We start from the raw sequence: 20,381 nt of genomic DNA, 5'->3' as shown, positions 1-20,381 counted from the left end.
TCAAGATCCTCACTCTTCTGCAAGTTCTCTTACAGTCTAATGTCGATTTGCACAAACGAGATCGTTCACTTTCTCTATATAGAAGTCATCAGTCAACATTGATGGTCTACTTAAAGGCTCATCACTTTCCACTGATTGCCACCCCTTTTTGAATTGGGTAAAGCACTCATAACACGCAGTATGTTCCATAGTATCCTCCCATAAGCCTTGGTAATCAACTGAAAAGTTTCCTTAGAGGATTAGCTGAGTTTCATGCAGAATTTCACTGAACAACACTACTCCTTCAAAGAGCTCATTTCCATGGATTCAATTTTTTGCCACACTCCACAAACAGCCCTTCACATAAGGCCGGAACTAATCAACAAAACAAGGTACCGACGGCAGGCAGTCTTTCAGGAAGTTTCCACGGACATAACCTCTAAGCAAAATAAAAAATAAACAATTGTAGGCACACTATTCAAAAAGTTCGGGAAGTTTTGAACAAACTTCATGCTGCAGTTTTGCTCTTAATAAGTAATGCTGTAGACCATGGTTGGGTTGAAAATGGATGTGTAATAATTATGTTACTTTTTTTCCTTGAAGTATAGGGAATCATTTATAACTATCCATACAATTTAAATATGCCTTGGTGTTTATTTATTGTTTGTTTTGTTTAACAAAGCATTTTCAATGCTTAACTCATTATTTGAATGTTTTCATTGAGTTTCAGAAAAAAAAATTCCAAATTTGCCTCTACACATCATTGGGCACTTATTGCTGCTAACTACCCTATAGCTTACAATTGCAAACAAAAAAGAGCATTAAACCAGTCAAGCAACGTCAATCTTGCGAACTGTCTAAGCAAGCAAATCAACAGGAACAGCTATGTCAGGATGAGTGCAGGAGACCAATTGGAACCATCAGCATATATACCTGTATTTATACAGTAAGGTCAAAATTTACAAGATCTGCATTAGAGCAATTGTAATTTATGGCATAGTAATGAGAGGATATGCAAATGAAGCCTTGGACTGCTGAATGCTTTGATTTGTGGAAATGAAGATCGGAAGAATAATTGGAAATAATTAGGAGACCATTTGAAAAATGCATTATGCTCCAACATTACAGACAGGAGATTGCCATTTGGGGTCAATGTAGATGATATTGGTATAGACATGTGAAAAATAGAAAGAAATAGATGAGCACTTGAAAGGGAACCAATAGGCCACTCTGCCCTCGGAAGGCCACCTGAAAGTTGGACAGACAGTCTTCAAAATGAAATTTCCCAGTATCTTAAGAAAGTAACTGATCATTATCTAAAACAAAAAAGAATAGTATGTATTGTAGGTATATATTATTTTTCTTCAAACATGAATTCATCAATGGAAGTGGCACAAATTTTTTGTTCTAAATATGTACTTTATGGAGACTCCAAATGGCATTAGTTATTTTTTATGTTTGAATATAAGCTGTTGCAAAAAGTTTTAATAGGCTACTACTTTTTTCACGGAAGTGGTCTTAACAATTTAAATCTATCAGTCCTGCAGCGTGTGCCATAGAATGGCTTTAATCTTCCAAATGGCATATCAGGCAATTGGTTAAATAGTGGAGAATTAGCTGCACAAATAAATACTTGCTACATATCTTTTTATCCCAGTACATTAAAAGCTACAAGTTCAAATTTGAAAAGTGGTACAGTTACATTGAAAACTGTAGCATCTGCAGTTGGATGCTACCTAAATTTGCATAACAATATGAATCAATTTAATATTATTAAATAATTGTAGATTTGAAAAGATGTGTGTGAGATGCTATCATGTTTATCAATGCCTTCAAGATAAAAAGATTTTTATATGACAATACTTCTCTTCTAGTTCCAGAGTGGCAGTGGTTCCAAGTGTACTGCATTGCGGCTCATACTGGTGAAGCTTTGGTGACCAGAGGTGAACTCCCGAAAGAGTTTGTTTACCTTAATCCGGACATATCAGGTATTGAGCATAACAATTAATCTGAAAAATCTCATTCATTGATCATTAAGAAGTGGGTTCAATAAAAACTGAAATTGCAACAATTTCAGAGTTTAAAAATCATTTGCCTTGACCAGGATTCGAGCCCGAATTCCCAAGTGCTTTAGCCAGTTAAGCTATCAAGGCATCCTCTTACACTTTGAAATTTTGGGGGCTTTAAAGGAACAAGATGTGAAGAAAAAACCTACATACATTGTCCCAGGCATTCATAGTCATGCGCGATGCACCACAGTCCATGAGGTTAAAGCCAACTTTAAACACTGAGGGTGTTTTACCTTTGACAAATCCAACAAAGTGTGGGAGATGCCACGACAGTAGCTTTGACAGAGTCATCTTCTAATATGCATTACAATGCAACAATTTCAGAGTGTAAAAACCATTCGCCTTGACTGGTATTGGAATCCGGATCCCTAAATGTCCAGTCGATTGCTTTAGCCAGTCAGAACGCCTGTGACATTGTATGCACGGTATTTCGTGTCAACATCTTTTTCCTTTATAGCCCCAAAAATTTTTTAATGTAAGAGGACGCCTCGATAGTTTAACTGGCTAAAGCATTCGGCCAGACATCGAGGAATACAGGTTAGAATCCTGGTCAAGGCAAATAATTTTTACACCCTGAAATTGTTGCATTGAAGTGCATACTATTGGATGGCTCCATCAAAAGTTCCTCTTGCAGTATCTTGGAAAACTGAAAACATTCAGAACCATTTTATATTGCCCTTCTTGAAATTATTTTTAGACATTAAATGCCTGTTGCAATAGAAATGGACTACTGTTGTCTTAAATGTAAAATGCACAGTGCAGCCAGGAATAACCCATTCAGTGGGGAACTCCAAATGAGAGATATAAGAACCATTTTGCTTGGGGCTGTTTTCTTTAAAATATGAATGAATGATGCAATAGAGGTGAGACTTAGGACTGAAATGCCACCAAAAGTGTGCAGAATTGAAGAAAGGCTAATTTAAGTGGGTTGTCTTGTTGTGTCATATTAGTTGAGGCTTAGAAATGTAGCAGTGGTTGATCTCTGTGTTTATTCAAAATTCACCTGAATTGGTAGATAAAAAATAATAATTATGTTCAACCTTAGTCATGTCTTGAAATTTCAACAAAAAGTATGTACAAATACGGTCTTCGATAGACTCAAATCCTTTTTTATGATTGATAAGAACTCCTTTGGCACTTTTCACAGATTCAAATCCTTTAATGTGATTGATAACAACTCTTTTGTCAATGTTCACCTCAGAAAACCCTTAGATGCCCCCAAAAATTAACTCTTGTAAATGTTGGTATTGTAAGTGTGTTCTTAAGGATACCATCTTAGGGATATTACCAAGCTATACAGTAGAAGCGGGACAGATGAAACTTTTCTGAAATCCACATTTAAAATCAGTTCTTGAACATAAAAGGCCATAATGTGTAATATTTTTAGATATTATTTTTGTATGTGCTTGGTATATTTTTTGGAAAAAAGTGCAAATAGTTAATTAAAAAATTATCATTAAAAAATTCAACTTACCTATGATAAGATATGCTAATTCACTCACCGCACTACTTAGCCAGAGGTATAATAACACTGTTTCCTTCTTCACAACCTCAATTGCTACCTGTTTCAGTTTTCTAAACTGGACGAAAGTTTAACAATATTGAATAACTTCCAAAAGGAGCCTCTGCAAGGTCTGCATCCACTTGGCAGTTCCCATTTCACTGGTCTCTGGTTCTGCCCTTGCCCTCCTTATGCCAGTGTTAGGTTGCCGTTAGTTTATTAATCTACTTAACTTACAAACTAGTCATCAGATAATTCCCTGAAGAAACAGTTTGGAATAACTGAACAGCTGCATTTAATCTGTATGTGTTTAGCATGAGGTATAAATAGCTTGATTACAAGATGAAGGAAGTGACACAATGAAAAATTCATCTCTAATTTCTTATGAAATACTTCTCTATCAATCTGGCATAAGAGTCATCAAGCCTTTCTAATACCAGTCAGTTAAACTGATTTTTTAAAATTTTGTACTTCTCATCAGTTCATAAGCTTACGTGTATATAACTTCATGCTCTTGCAGTGTATACTCAAGTATTTTATGTGTAACATATTCGATGAATTTACTTCCTTGAGATTTCTCTTGTATTTAATGAAGAGTAACTTTTTAAATAATGCATGAGTGCTACTTATGATGTCTGAAAATTATTTGCAGACTTGGATGAAGGACCAACGGCATTGAGTAATGCCCTTTGGAGTTTGAAAGCTGATGAGCAGATAATGTGTTGGGCAACTCAACAGCCTCACGATTGGCAAGTTGGTGGAAAGTGTCAAGCATATGTTTGGGGCAGTGGGCATCATGGACAGTTGGCGGAAGCAGGTAAAATGGAAGAGTTCTATTACTTAATTGAATTACTCATGGAGCAATTCATGAAGTCACTTGGTATTTCAAACAAAAGAGTCATTCCAAATCAAATTATTGTAAAATGTAAGTCACATTTTGTGACTCTGTTATGCTAAAAGAAGCTTTAAATTATCTTGAAAGAATATTTGTTCACATTTCTGCCCAATATCTCTAGGAATTTTCATGGAACAACATTTCAAATGTTGAACCAGCATTAAGTTTCAACTTTTTTGTCTTTCTTTACTTTTTAATATTCTATCCCTAACCTTTCATAAAATCTCTAAATTTTCCTTGTTAAAACTTGTCCCACTTTGCTTTATGAGGATACATTGTGCTACAAAATTCATCTGTTGAATGCAAGTTGATCAATGGCAACCAAATAGTTTGAAAAATTATACTAATGCAATGGAAGCAAAAAAGTGAGCACTATAGATGATATTTTTGTTGATTTAATACTGCATCAAATGCTTCTTATGAGGTGTATTAACACAATAACCTTGCTAGACCCAACGGTAGGTCACACCTCTATTATTTACCGGGTGGCGTGACCCACCGATGGGTCACACTGTCATAAGATCCTCATTAGATATTTGAAGGCAGCCGTTGGATGGTAAGGCATATTGAAGTATCCTGCACCAGATAAATAGTTATGTTTCATATCAATTTGTCAGATTTTGGATTTTCACCTAATAATTTCAATACTAAGAAACGAAGAAGTTAAATTTGGTCTATTGCAGTTCATTAATTTCTCCAAGGGTAATTATGTATTTTTTATATATTAGGCTGTAATAAAAGAGGAAAATAACTGTTTTTTGTGTTAAAAAAATTAATAACACTAATGTTTTATTGAAACATTCCAGGCATAATGCTGGTTTATTATCACAATAGGGGCAATACATCAAAACTTTTTTTTTTCATCACCAAATGTCTCCCATCTATTTTACTAATCGTATGATAGCACTCTTTGCATCTTTTTCCTGTTATCCTAGTCAGACCTTCATGTTTCTTAAAGTAATGTTGCTTTTTCTTTGGCACTTGTGGTGTGGCAGCAATAGTATGACGCTCAAGTAAAGCTGAAGCTGAGCTTTTGTGAAATTGCAAAATGCTCACTTTTTCCCAACTCCCTAACTTTTTGGGAATACACTAAGTATTCACCAACATGGTGTCACAAATTAGCTCAATTACTATCTTTTTATACCCCTGTATTGTCTTCCCCAAATATTTAGTTTATAAAGACGTTTGGATCAGATAAGTCACCGCCTTTGACCAGGTTGAATGTGTTGATGAAAGATGTAAAACACAGACTATGAAATAGTGTTTACAAATGCAGCACCACATACTAATGCCAAAGTTTTTTCAATCTTGGAATTAATTATTCATCCATTAATTTATTTGAATCGATTTGACTAGTTTTGTTTAATCAGGGTTATTCACCATTAAACTACATTTGTAATAAATTTGCAATGCTTGTGCTGAAATTATTTTGTTATGTTATGGAATGTAGGTCGTAACTCAACAGTGCCTGTAATAGCTGAATCATTTTCCGGAGCTCAACAAATTATTTGTGGGCAGAACTGTACTTTTGTGATACAAGCCAATGGAACAGTATTAGCTTGTGGTGAAGGTAGTTATGGCCGACTTGGACAAGGGAATTCTGATGATCTCTACTCTCTAAGTGTCATATCTTCATTGCAAGGTAAGTCAAAGCATTTAAATGTAATTTAAATATATTTTTTTTAGAGGAAATTATAACATGCCAAACTAATGATTTTTAAAGTAGTAAATTACATTTTTAGCATCTGTTAACATGATTACTTGCTATTTCTTAATAAATGTGGTCCACATTATCTAAGTTGGTTTGTAGTGCCAAATATAAGTTTCAGTGCTAATATAGGTAAACTTTGGAATGTGTATTATGGACACATTTAGTAAACCATCTTTTAAGGATGAATTCTTTTGCTTTATTTGATCATTACTGAAATTGATTCAGTTATCTATTCCCTACAGTACCCATTAGTAACACTCGTTTGATCTAATCTGAAAAAATGTGCTGGTTGTGCATTTAAGAAGTTTTACTCTTCTTGCTTTCTATCACCTGAGTAATATTTCATTATAAATTTTCTTCTATGCCTATATAGGATTTGTGATAATAGCATTAGCGACCTCCTGTGGCTCAGATGGTCATAGTTTAGCATTAGCTGAGAGTGGTGAGGTGTTCTCCTGGGGTGATGGTGATTACGGCAAACTGGGGCATGGTAACAGTGATCGGCAGAGACGCCCGAGGCAAATTGAAGCACTTCAAGAAGAAGTGGTTGTCCAGGTAGGATGATTTTTTCTTTTCAATAACACTTTGCATTTTCAACAATTCATAAATGCCTTAGGTAAAGGTTTTTTTATTACCTAACCCACAATAGGCGAAGATAAAAATTCTTTTCCTCCACATGTGGATCTATTTTTGGGAAGGAGTCGGAAGTTATCTAGAGATTGTGAGATCGTCTAACAGTCTTCGGGATGCAAATAATTTTCACCTCTTGTGAAAACTATTTTCTAATTACATTGGGCCTGGGCAAGTTAGTTACTTCCTGCAACTGAATACACTGCACCACTAGTGAGAGTGGTAATATTGTTCCAGATACACTGAGTGTGGGGATCAAAATGACAAAAATAATATTTTATTGTTCAAGTGGTCAAATGACAAAAATAGTCAGTAATAGATTTATAACATTGGCAGTAGAAAAGGAAATAAACACATCAGATCCACAGTTAAAACAAAAAACACAAAGACAATGAGAGAAAGGATAAAAAAATGGAATATGGAAGTGGAAGACTACCAGAGGGCTTGAAGAAGAGTGAAATTATTGAAATTCTGCAGAAAAAGTATGCTTATTGTTCCTAAGAAGAGGTATTAGGATCATCAAATTTTGATTTCTGTTTTACATGGGTCCAAAATGATAAAATGAATAGTTGACCAAAGGATGGAAAGCAAAATTGAGGACCAGATGCCATAAATCCAAATTGAATTGAGGAAGAACAGAGGAATGAATACTCTGACTAAGGACTCTGATATATGCTAATCATCTAGACATTACATGCAGCATTTGTGGACTTGGAGAGGTACCTTAAAAATGCTGGGCAGGACAAAATGTTCAAATTGCTTAAAAAACCTTGAATGGGTTACAATTGTACAAAAATAAGCTCTCAACTCTAAAATGGTTGTATGTTGTATTGTACAATACGAAGTCGGTTTGTTTCAGAAATATATGAGTGAAATGATATCACTTTAAAATGTATCATTGAGAGATATAGCTTGAGAGTTTAGCTATGGGTCAAATATATATTTTACTTGTGAATTCTAGCATTTTCTCTTTCTACGTCGTGCAGGGAGGTACATAATGTCTTTTAATTTGTTTTACAGCTTGCCTGTGGATTCAAACACAGTGCAGTTGTCACTGCTGATGGAAAGTTGCTGACTTTTGGCAATGGGGATTATGGGAGGCTTGGACTTGGATCAACAGCCAACAAGAAACTCCCTGAGCATGTGGCATCATTAGAGGGACATAGTATTGGTTACGTGGCCTGTGGTCTAAATCATACCATTTGTATATCCTCTGATGGGTATACAGTATGGTCATTTGGAGATGGGGATTATGGAAAATTGGGCCTTGGAAACTGCATAACAAAATCATCTCCCCATGTAAGTCTTTTGTTGGGTTTGGTGCATTTATAATGTTCAATGTTGAACGCTTATTTTAGATATTTTATGGCATTATTACCTTGATTGAGATGCCCAGAATATTGGTGCCTATTTGTTAATTTTGTAAGTGTGATTTTTTAAATTGTCCTCTCTGTGTTTTGTAAATTCATTCTGTAAATTCAAAGCCATTTCTTTCTGAGTACTAATCCCTGCAGTCTGGCCAATTTCTTTCATTATATTCTTTCACATGGGTGTCATTGAGTCCTCTATGAGGACACATTGGCCACATATCATCTCCTTCCTTTAGTAGGAGATGATGTGTGGCCAATCTTCATTGAGGCTTCAGCGTGATGCTTTTGAAGGAAAATTATTTATTTGTTCATGTTTCATTTTGTTATTTTTTAATAATTCCACTCATAGAGAAAACAACTGCCCTACCAGATTTTTATGTTTAGATAAAATGGATGAAGTTTTTAGTCATTAGGTATGTTCAACTGAAGTGTCCAAGGACAGAAGCTCCTGGGTTTGGGACATTACTTGAGCCGATATCGCATGTAAATTATTTTCTACTGGTATAAATTGCTAGATTATATCTCCTAAAATTATGAACACATATATGATGGGGACTTAATTTATGATACTTTAATTTAATAAGAAAGATTAATTTAAAATGCCTATTTTACAATGAATAGATTGTTTTCACTTGAAAATTGAGTCAGCAAAGTACATTATTTAATTTTTTTGGAGTATAATGGAATTAGTTCATATTCACCCTGTAACTGTATAAGGATTCATGGTGTATGGACATTAGGAATCATATAGGATGAATACACATTATAAAAAGCACCCATATACCTTTTGTCATCTCTTTTAAATATGAGCTTTGACTGTTTTCAGGCAGGAATTTTTAGATGAAAATGGGTACAGTAGAAGGACATCAGTAGAAAAGTTACATAAGCAATTAAAGTTAATACAAAAAGGAGGCAATTTATGACTCTGACTCTATTTTAAGAAACTCAGAAAAGGTAGTCAAACCGATTATTTTACTTTTAAAACGTTGATACTGGTTACAGATCTGCCTTTTATGAAATGGCCAATTGAATTTTGGGGAGGTTTTTACGCTAAATTATGTCCTGATTTTTTACTTTGATTCTATGCATAAATTAATATTAAGAAGAATTTTGCTGAAATATGATGCTTGGATAAAAATTATAACCTTCAGTTTAAAAAATCTAAACTGAAACATTACTTAATCATTTATTTTAGCTAAGACATTCAAGTGTTTTTTTCACCTTGCTTACTGTTGTAACGAGTGGTATGTCAAATTTTTAGGTCTCTCTTACTGACTTTTAAGCTCCTAGAAGAGCAAAGGTATTGTTATGATTATTATGTAATTAGCAAAATTTTTATAAAACAACAATACCACATTGCATGCGAAATGTCATTTAAATCATAGTCTGTCGATTTCCTGTTCTGAATTTAATAATGTGAAGTGAATCACTTTTTTTTTAAGAAAATCGAATCGTTAATTGGAGCTGTCAAGAAAGTATGCTGTGGCACCCAGTTCTCTGTCTTCTTAACTAAAGATGGCCGTGTCTTTACGTGTGGTCAAGACAGGCAAATTGGGCAGCCTGATTCAAGAATTAGGGGCCACAATAAGCCACAGCAAGTAAGTTATAATGCCTCTCATGGTAATAATATATAAAAAAATAACAACTTTCCATACTCATAAATTTATTTGCAAAACTCAATTTATGATGAATTTATAAATCTGTACTAGAATAGAACTTATTTATTTGTCATGAAATTTGTGTTATGTATGCTCGTATGGTTCATATCAAAGTGAAATGAAGGTAGATACAATAAAATAAATGTTTTGCAAAGAAACAGAGATAAAGAAAGATGTGATCAAAATTTCATAGCAGAGAGGTCACCATGGTTGGAAGAGATTGCTCCTTCACTTTGTTGCTCAGGTTGTTCTTATTCTTATGATGTAGTTGTTTCTCAAAGCTCCGAATACATGCTTTTCATTAAAAGTATGGTGGGATCACCAGATTTTGTTTATTAATTGGAGTGATCGCTGTGAAATCGTTCATTAACTTGAGATTTTACTGCATTGTGTGGTCGGCTCCATGATAAAATCCTTCCATGTGGAGTGACTTGTTTTAGCTTATATAACTACGTATATACTATTGTGAACCTGATGATACGTTTTAATCCAAGCTTTAAAATTTAATGCATCGTTCCCTGAAACTGCTTATCTGCTCAATTGTGTTCAATCAATTATGCCATCACTTGTGGGTGTGACCTTAAGCCAATCAGCAATCAGTTTTAATACTGGCTAGGAGACTCACGAGTTCCTATACCCTGGCGCAAGCTAGCTGCAGAGTTGTTTGGTGATGGGCTACTCTTGACTTAGTGCAATGGAATGTCAAGATAGTAATTATTCACAATCCCTAAAAAGTAACTTGTTATGTATCAAGTGCTCATGATTAACAATTTTTTTTTATTTGTCATTTGATTATTTCTATGAGCCTTTGGATAGTATAGTTATCTCTGTTGGTATTTTACTTAATATTTATAAGGATATCATCTTGGAAACTATTAATAATTATTTATCATGCATTTTTAGGACTTGATATGAGTTATGTAGCATATACTATCATACTGCTGTGATATTAAAGATTTTTAGTATGAATCCTGGGGACTGTGGCAGTTTGATACCAAGATATGGGCATCAAACTCCAGGAAAAAGAATTAATTTACTCTTCTCCGAATACGTGGAGATTAAATTACATTAATGCAGAGACTTGGTATTTTTTAAATGTTTTTCTCTGTAAAACTTTTTTTTTTAATGTTTACAGTATAGTGATTATTTTTGTGAATAGAAATCTCATTTACGTGGATGATAAAAATTTTTTGGGTGGATTTTTTTTGTAAAATGCACATCTGAAGGTTATCTCTTCACAAGTATTATTATGGAAATAAAATAAGGGCTACTCTAAAAAAACAACCCAGCACATTTTTTAGGTACCTATTGAATGAGATGAAAGGCAAAGATGTCATAATGAAGCATCAAGTTAATCTGGTCACCAACTATCTGGAAAGGGGAATTTATGACCAAAGGTGTATAGCAGAACATTGTTTCTGAACACAGACACAATCCTCTTTGACCCACCACATTTTGGCCCACATCTGTATCTTGTACGTGTGGAAGATTATTTTCAAAACAATCTTGTCTTATTTTCTCTCCATAAACTACATACACTGATGTTATGTTATCAAATATCAGATCAGGGACCAAAAGTTAGCTGCCATTCCGTGGATATCTTTCCTCTGTTAGATACAAGTTTGTTGGCCATCAGAAAATATATATTATCAACATTTAATCTCTCATCTAGGTACTTGACTTTAGCCTTAAATGGAAACTGAGTTAGACTGCTAATCTCTTCTGACTAAAACGATCACTATGGGAAGATTTTGTGAATTCTCTGAATTTTAATCTGAATCTGCTTAAGAAACATGGCAATACCTTGGTACATCAGAAATATTAATACAGGTTCTATCGTAAAAACAAGCTCATCTTTTTTGACTCAAAAGGTATTATCCACAAAGAGTTTGTGCCTCAGGGACAGAAAGTAAACATTAAGTTTTACAAGGATGTCCTCCAAAGGCTGTGGGAAAGAGTGTAAAGCATCTGGGAGGAGATCTTTGCCAGCTGGAGGCTGTACCATGACAACATGCCATCCCACATCGTCTTCCTTGTGACCTGGCCAAGTACAAGGAGTCAATACCGTCCCAGTCCTGCTAAAACCCCAATGTGGCTCCGCAAGACTTCTTTGTGTCCCCAAGAAAAAAAAAGAGCTTGAAAGGCAACCATTTTGGAACATTGCATAGAGGCCATGACGAGATGCCTGAATGAGGTTCCCATGGATGCCTTCCAGGAAGCGTACCACAACCGACAGAGGTGCTGGCATTGGTGTGCCGATGCACATGGGTGCTATTGAAGAATACTAGTAATTTGTACTTTGATCTGCAATAATTTTTTCCTCAGATTTATTCTACTTATTTTTGGGACAGACTATGTATTTCTTGGGAAAGAAACGAGCTCCAAAAAGCAGGTGCACCTGAAAATCACCAATGGTCATACATACTACCTTGATCAAAAAGTTCCCGGAATAACCACCGTGTGGTGCTCCCATCGTTCCGATTTGAGTTCTGTTTTTTTTGTTAAATTGGTACATCTGTTGTTGATATTCCCTTTAAATCTTAGTGTCATAACTTGACATTTGCAAAAGTTACGTAGCCAAGAGTACATCTATCTCTGTGTGTGTTGGCGATTTTTTACAATTGCAGAAATGGATTTAAATTTGCAACAACGAACTTGTATTAAATTTTGCGTAAAAAACGGATTTAGTGGCGCACGGACGTTGGAAATGTTGGAAAAGTGTTTCGGCAACGATTCTCTAAAAAAAACGGTCGTTTACCAGTGGCACGAGCGGTTCAGAAGTGGTCGTGAGTCAATCGAAGATGATGAACGCAGTGGCAGACCATCGACATCGAAAGTCGATTCGAAAAAATTGATAAAGTAAAAGAAATGTTGGTCAATAACCGCAAATTAACCATCAGAGAAATAGCGGAGGACTTGAACATTGCCTATGGATCCGCCCAAGACATTGTGGTTAATGATTTGGGTTTCCGTCGTGTAGCAGCAAAGTTGGTGCCAAAAGACCTCAATTTCATGCAAAAAAGAGACCGTGTTGACGTCGCAAAAGACATGATTTGCGAGGCTGAATCCGATCCCACATTCATCAAAAGGATCATTACTGGAGACGAGACGTGGGTTTATGAGTACGACACGCAATCCAGACATCAGGCAAGTGAATGGCGTTCACCAAATGAGCCGAGGCCAAAAAAACCACGTCGTTTTCAGTCAAAAAAGAAGGCAATGCTGACGGTTTTCATGGATTACAACGGTGTAGTGCATCATGAATTTTTGCCAGAAGGCCAGACAGTAAACAAAGAGTATTATTTGGGCGTTATGAGACGTTTGCGTGAAGCAATTTGCCGAAAGAGACCAGAAATGTGGGCAGAAAACTCGTGGATTTTGCACCATGATAACGCACCGTCGCACAGTGCTATCATTATTCGTAATTTTTTGACGAAAAATGCAACAAATACCATCCAACAGCCACCGAATTCACCTGATTTGGCTCCCTGTGACTTCTTTCTGTTCAATCGAGTTAAAAAACCATTACGGGGAACGCGTTTTAGCAGCCGAGAGGAAGTAATGGAAAAATCGCAGGAAGCACTGATGGACATACCGAAAACCGAATATGAAAAATGTTTCGAGGATTGGATCAAGCGCTGGCATAAGTGTGTTGCAGTCGATGGGGATTACTTTGAAGGGGACAATATAGATTTAGATGAATAAACTTGTATTTTTAATTTTCTGAATAAATTCCGGGAAATTTTTGATCAAGGTAGTATAGAATGGGATGGGATGGAAAATATATAAACTTGGCTATATGTCAGGGATTCAATTTAACGATGTCCATTTTAATGCAGGTATTGAATATCACTATTTATTGACAACTGGGGATAAAAAATGTAGGTCTCAATCTTACCAGTGTATTACTGTTAAAATCAGAGGCCAATAAACTGGTCATTGGTTGGAAATAAATTGGTCATTATTCATCATATTAAAAATATCTCATATATTATATTTTCATTATGTGCTATACCAATGATATTACAAATCCAGTGTAATTATAATTTACAATCTACAATATACATTCCAATGTAATGATGTAAAATAAATTTGCTTCCCTACAAAGTGCTATAGTTTGTTTGCTAGGAAGTGTGTAAGAGATGAGAAGTTAATTAATAAATTTGGATTGGCTTAATCATCAGGTGCCTGCCTTGGCTTCCTATTTTATTGAAGACATCGCAGTTGGCGCAGAGCACACCTTGGCTCTCACATCAACAGGTGATGTTTGGGGGTGGGGCAACAACAGTGATGGTCAACTCGGACTTGGTCACTCTGCTGTTGTGAGGGAGCCTGTTCTTGTTTCTGCACTGTCAGGGAAGGGCATTAAGCAGGTATGTGGAGCTGATTTCTAGTGTCAGGTATACATATATCATCCTTATTGATCTTATCATGCTTGCAAGCGAGACCATCAGTAGTGACTCTTTATTTTTTTGTTTATGCATATACTATTATGCAACAAAAATTACAGCTGTGTACATTCATGCATATTTTCAGCAGGAAACATTTGTAAATTTTGGAACTTCATTAATAGCACTGAGGTGAAGGATGTATGTCAAAAAACATCATTTTTTTGTGATTGAAGAAACGAAAATTGATGTTAACTTATGATGTGTTAAATGTATCAATCATTGTAGAGGTTTTTCATCAAAAGTTAAATAAGCCGCTTAGCCATAAAAAGTAATTTTTCATTATTCAAACTGTTGAACAGAGGCTATTAATTCATTTTAATCTTTCTCTTTGGTCAGGAATTCATCAAATGAAGGTAAACTTCATGTATCTATGCATACCCACTTTCCTCATTGATGTAATTGCTATCCAAAGTAAAGTTTTGTTAAGATACAGCTAATGTATTTCAATAGGTATGATGAAGTCAAAATCAAAATCCTTGTATATATCTGATAATCACGAAAATAATCTATCTTAAGGTTGATTTGATAGGAAAGAGGAAAGTTTACTTAAAACTTAGTTCAAGAGTATATAAATTTACCCATCAGGTCTTTTTCCTGTGAGTCCTATAATTTCACACAAAAGTCTGGTACCCAGAAAAAAAACACAACTCGGTGAATCTGGGATTATCCATTGAGATCCCTGAATATGAAGCTGGAGTTTCCAATTCAGTGGCAAATCCTCTGCCCACTGGCCTACTATCCTTTGAGACAGAAAAGAAACACCTTATATTGAGAATAATGTCAGTTCAGGGCCTGTAAATTCATTTCCATTGTACCTAATGGAGAGTAAGGTACAGAAGTAAACTCTCCTATTATACAAGTAGTCGACATATAAAGTATCATATGAAGTTTGTAACGTATGAAGTTTGGCATTTAAGGCAGCAGCTCAATCTTAACTTTTTGTCCACAGTGTATTTATAAATGATTTCTGAATGTTTAATCAATAGTAACTAACCCTGATTTAATGGCGACTCTTTAATATGCATATATGTGGATTCTAGGTTGTTCAGTAAGAAGTGTTCATATATTTTTATTTTGCATAAATTATGGTGCAAAAATGTAATTTTATGTTGTATTTTTAGTTTAATATGCAATGTATATGTGGTACAATTTTCATTGGTTTGACTCCAGTATTGCATCAGTGGCAGCCTTAGCAAGTTGAAACATGTTCAGTTTGCCTATGCCAACCTCTGATAATGCAAGATACTTTCTGCCAAGATTTTTCTTCACATTGGGGAACAGGAAAAAGGTCAAGCAGGGCTAGTTCTGGACAAGAGGGAGGATAAGTAACACAATTCATATCGATTTTCATGAAATAATCATGATTTAATTGTAGATTGAAGAAACGCAGCTCACACCAACATGTCTCGTATGCAGTTCTTCTGTTACCTACAAATAGGTGGCACCCAATGAAATTTTCAGTATTTCTGATAGTGCTCTTAACATTATTTGATGATCTTATCTCACAATAGCAGCAGCAGTGTTAATGTTAACGTCCATCAGAGCGGTGACTGGAGATCTGGTTCCATCTTACTTTTAAATTGATTGTCTCCCTTCCTAAACGTTTTTAACCATCTTCTAGCTATGCCATAGGAAAGAACAGACTCTCCAAAAGCCTCTTGTAGCATTCAATAGGCCTCTGCTAATGATTTGTTTAAGCAAAATCAAAATTTTAATGATATGTCTTGTGTTGCCTCCATCATTGATGTAGGCAAACTGAATATTTTAATTTGCTACAGCTGCCCTTGTGCAATACTCAATTTTACTCAACAAAATGTTTGCCAAACATACATTACACATTAATTTAGCAATATAAGATAGAATAAACATTTTGTAATATATATTATATGAAAAAATTTTGATTACTCTATTGAACAGCCTTGCACATTCAGATATCAAAAGTATCCAATTTGAGGAAATTCAATCCTTTGAAATGTTATATCTGGCTCAGTGAAACAAAAAGTTTTCAATTATTTTAAGGGTTAAAGAATCATAAAATCTGCAATTCTTCATGTGTTTTCATTTATCTCTAATGGCAGGGTGTTATTTCTTATGCTTTCCATGCAGATAACCACAGGACGAACCCATAGTGCAGCATGGACCACTCCACCAATGCCACGAAGGTGTCCCGGGTCATCTGTTCCCCTTAGGTTTGGACTGCCAGCAACTATTCCACCCCAGTACAATCATCTCCTTGGCCTCTCCATTGTAGCCATACAAGCTCGCCTAAAGTTGCTGTGCAGGTTCTCCGATTTGCTGTACTCCTGCTGGAGGCTTATGCCTTTATGTCCACAAGTATGTTGAGTCCTTAAGTACAAGGGTTTTGTCCTTTGAGGTGGGTTGCCTCTTAAGAAGGGGTAAGGAATAGGCAAACAAGACAAAATTTAGGTGCGAGGTTTTTTCCTCTGTACCATGATTGAGGCTGGTCATTATCATTGACTGAGCTTGTACAGGGTGAAGCGCAAAAATCCGGACTAAAAAACCATTTTGTTCCAAAAATGAAAAACATTTTTTGTACTAAATTGTTTTTATGATCATGAACAACAAATTTATTCAATGTATCCCCCACTTGCTTGAATGATAGCCTCAATTCTCAGTCTGAAGCATTAGCAGGCCATGCACCACAGTCCATATCAATGAATGTCACTTTAATAATGGCTCTCAATGATGCAACTTTGGGATATTTGGACTTGTTGTGATCCTTTTAACCATGCTCCACTATTGGTAATACAAGGGATTAAAATCTGGGCTGTTGGGAGGCCAGAATTCTTTATTTAGAAATTATAGATTAATTTCTGAGCATTATCTAAACTGTTCTCAGAATTAATATGCTAACTATTGAGATCATTTTGTGCATGTCACAGGAACTATCAGATAATCAAATGGGTGGGAAAATCAATTCATGGTTCAGAAAGTGTTGGCCATGATAATTTAAGACAAGCCCTCATATACTGGTCCAGGGATAATGGGTGAGATTCCTATGTACTGGAGATTAATGCCTTTGGCAGCCATGGTTATCCCTGCTGTAGTATCTTGTTTAGTATCCCAACCTGAAGGCCTAGGCTCTAAACTCATCTGTTTTTAAACGTTGTACAAAAAAAGAATGTTGATTCCATCAGGGTGACTGATCAGGTTTATAAAGTTGATTATTGGAATTTGACTTCATTAAGTAGCAACCCACCACCAGAGTATGGCAAAATCACTTGAGAGATTTTTAATGCCAATAGAACATATTCTTTTCAAAGTGATTTCTCCCAAAGACTTAAGATGTTGAAGGAAAACATGGAAACTTTCTACAGTAAGGAAATACTTTTTGATTATAAAAAACTGTTTTCTGCTTGTTCTTGCAAATTACCTTTTCCTACAGCTACATTTGTTTGTAATTTACTCTTTTATTTATTTTCCTCCCTAAAAATTTAAAAGTGTATATATGAAGTGAGCTCCATTATCCAGTTTTACTTTGCTATTTCTGTACCCCTCCCTTCACAGTTACCTTGAATGATAACATAATAATAATTAATTTGAGTATGCCTTCAGCCATTGAGTAACTCATAGAGCCTGTAGATACATTTAATCAATAAGGTGTATGGTCTTTTTAAGTCTTTGTCCTCCTCAAGTAGGTCCAATCCAACACAATCAATATTAATACATACCAGAAGTCTATTCATGTGAATATCATTTTGTCTTTAATATTTGTTGTAGAACTGTGATTGGGTTACTCCACCATTGTCTATTCATTTGAATGTCATTTTGTCTTTAATATTTGTTGTAGAACTGTGATTGGGTTACTCCACCATTGTCTTGCGTCACTGGTGGTCAGCTCTGCCCGTTATTGGCACCAAGGGTATATACTTTGCCACTCGTGAGGAGTATTGGACGGACAATGGTGCAAGGGCATAATTATGGACCCCAAGTAACTGTGAGGCGTATAGCAACTCATGGACATCGTTGCCGACCCATATTTGCTCAGATAGCGAGGCAGGTGGTCAAGATGAAGCCAGCTGACTTGAGATTGCCATCACGTGCTTGGAAGGTAGGGAGAAAAACTTGTAAGATTACATTTAATGTGTGAGATATGTGAAGAGATTTCCAATGATAATGTGAGGAGCTTGTCAAAGCAAGTGATTTTCTAAGGCATTATTGCAATGATATTTGTCATAAATTGGCTACAAACAAACAGCTAAATGTCAGTGCTGTGCTCTCTCTCCTCCATGGTTCTGACAGTGAGATCCTAAAGATCCTGACAGGGTGATGCCAAAATGTTTTGCTGTGTTAGGCCACATTCAACAGAAGCCACAATTTTTATTACTTTTCAGTCCATAGCATCAAAATGTTTCCCTCTTTGCTCACTTTTGTACCTCTTAATTAGTTACTGTACTGAAATACATGTCTGGAATTTGACAATGTGAGATGGCCTGTGATTATAGTGTTACAAGTTCAGTTATGTAATAATACTTCTGAAAGAACCGGATGCGTTCAAGCCTTAAGATCTCCTAATTTTTTTCTGACAAACTATTTTTCCAAAAGAGGAAACTTCTGTTACTTCTGAGCATAATATCCCTGTAGATCTAGTTGTTTTTCATAATGTTTTTGCCATGATTCCATGACCACCAAGAGCACTTCTGTAGGGGTCCTTTTGGCCTAATTGAAAAATCAGCTGGTCCATGGTCGAGGCTTCTTAGGTTATCACAAAATTTATAGCCTTCTATGAACTCTAGCACCCATGATCGCACACTTTTCACATCCATAATTATCATCGCGGCATTTCTTACTCAATTAATAATGAATTGCGATGGGTGCTAAACCATGAAAGTGGAGAAAACAGATGATAACACAATGTTCTTTTGCACTAAACAATGCCATTTTAAGAATTAAAAATACATCTCACACTATCGGCGGCCTTACAAACTCTTGTGCACTGTATGGTGCAGCTGTTAATGTCACATATTAATAAAGAGTGACCACATGTTTTATGCTCAACCAAATCTATTCCCACTCCCAAGAAAAAATTTGGTGATTTTAGATCTTGAAGGCACCCTTTAAGGGGATGCAATTAAGAGTAATGACTTAAAAATATATTCAATATTACAATTAACTAAATAAACCTTGGCCTTGGTTGATTATTAGTTTAACCTTTTACATATGTAGACCCTGGCACTATGGAAACATGTGTGCAAAGAATGTAGTTAATTACGGATAGCGCTTTGCAATTTGCAGTGTAAGGCATGATATCCAATATGAACATGTGGCTTCTATCAATTGTGTCACACAACTGACTTCTCTTATGTTGTTGGCTGAGTGTGTGATGTGTGAATGTTGTACTGGTCCAAACAAAGTATTTCTCTCCTTCTCTGCGGGATTTTCTAGCTTTTACATCCAGGAATGTCACTATTTGTAGTTTGCAAAACTTCTTGTTACTTTAGTCATTAATTCAAAATTTCTGATGTCATTTTTATTTATATGTAGGTCAAACTTTTAGGGGAAGGTGCAGATGATGCTGGTGGAGTGTTTGATGATACAATTACTGAAATGTGCCAAGAGCTGACATCAGGATTAGTTCCTCTGTTGGTTCCCACTCCAAATGCCCTGAATGACACAGGGTACAACAGGGATCGTTTCATGCTCAACCCTCAGCTGTGCTCACCCCAGCACATATCATGGTTTAAGTTTCTAGGTATGTACATATATTATGAGGTGATTCTACCCAAGTCCGTAAACCCCAATTAATTTGAAAATGTCTCCTAAGTATTTCCCAAAATAGCCTTATCCAATGTTAGTTTTCATAGCTGTGCTTTTCATGGTAATTGTCCCATAATTTAATTATAATATTAATTTGTACATGCAGTATCTTCTGTCACAGTGAACACTATTATATAATTATTAGCATGAAAACTTATAAATGTTCAATACAATATCTGCTGATATAACTTAATTGATATAATGGTAAGTCACTAAAATATAATTCTTTTTGGACAAAAACGAAGTTCAAAATCTATGACAATGGTCAAATTTGTTATATGCCTAACATAATATGTAATTAATCTAATCTTATTTTTAAAAGTTTGAACTTCATATGAA

General features: G+C 35.4%; 1 protein-coding gene across 1 annotated transcript in view; it reads left to right on the top strand.

Annotated features, from left to right (window-relative positions):
• LOC139695406 (probable E3 ubiquitin-protein ligase HERC1) overlaps positions 1–20,381 on the top strand; it is a 132,131-nt gene that overhangs the window by 105,170 nt on the left and 6,580 nt on the right. Inside the window, exons 59-68 of the mRNA XM_071594142.1 lie at positions 1,854–1,967; positions 4,202–4,366; positions 5,895–6,086; positions 6,529–6,710; positions 7,806–8,084; positions 9,598–9,753; positions 13,998–14,186; positions 16,371–16,598; positions 18,076–18,336; positions 19,770–19,977. Of these exons, the coding sequence (XP_071450243.1) occupies positions 1,854–1,967; positions 4,202–4,366; positions 5,895–6,086; positions 6,529–6,710; positions 7,806–8,084; positions 9,598–9,753; positions 13,998–14,186; positions 16,371–16,598; positions 18,076–18,336; positions 19,770–19,977 (1,974 nt within the window). The remainder of the gene's footprint in view (positions 1–1,853; positions 1,968–4,201; positions 4,367–5,894; positions 6,087–6,528; positions 6,711–7,805; positions 8,085–9,597; positions 9,754–13,997; positions 14,187–16,370; positions 16,599–18,075; positions 18,337–19,769; positions 19,978–20,381) is intronic.

The sequence above is a fragment of the Hetaerina americana genome, unplaced genomic scaffold (genome assembly GCF_022747635.1).
Source record: "Hetaerina americana unplaced genomic scaffold, ioHetAmer1.1.p SCAF_6, whole genome shotgun sequence".
NCBI lineage: Eukaryota > Metazoa > Arthropoda > Insecta > Odonata > Calopterygidae > Hetaerina > Hetaerina americana.
Note: the sequence above shows the minus strand (reverse complement) of the source record. Positions and strands in the feature narration are given on the sequence as shown.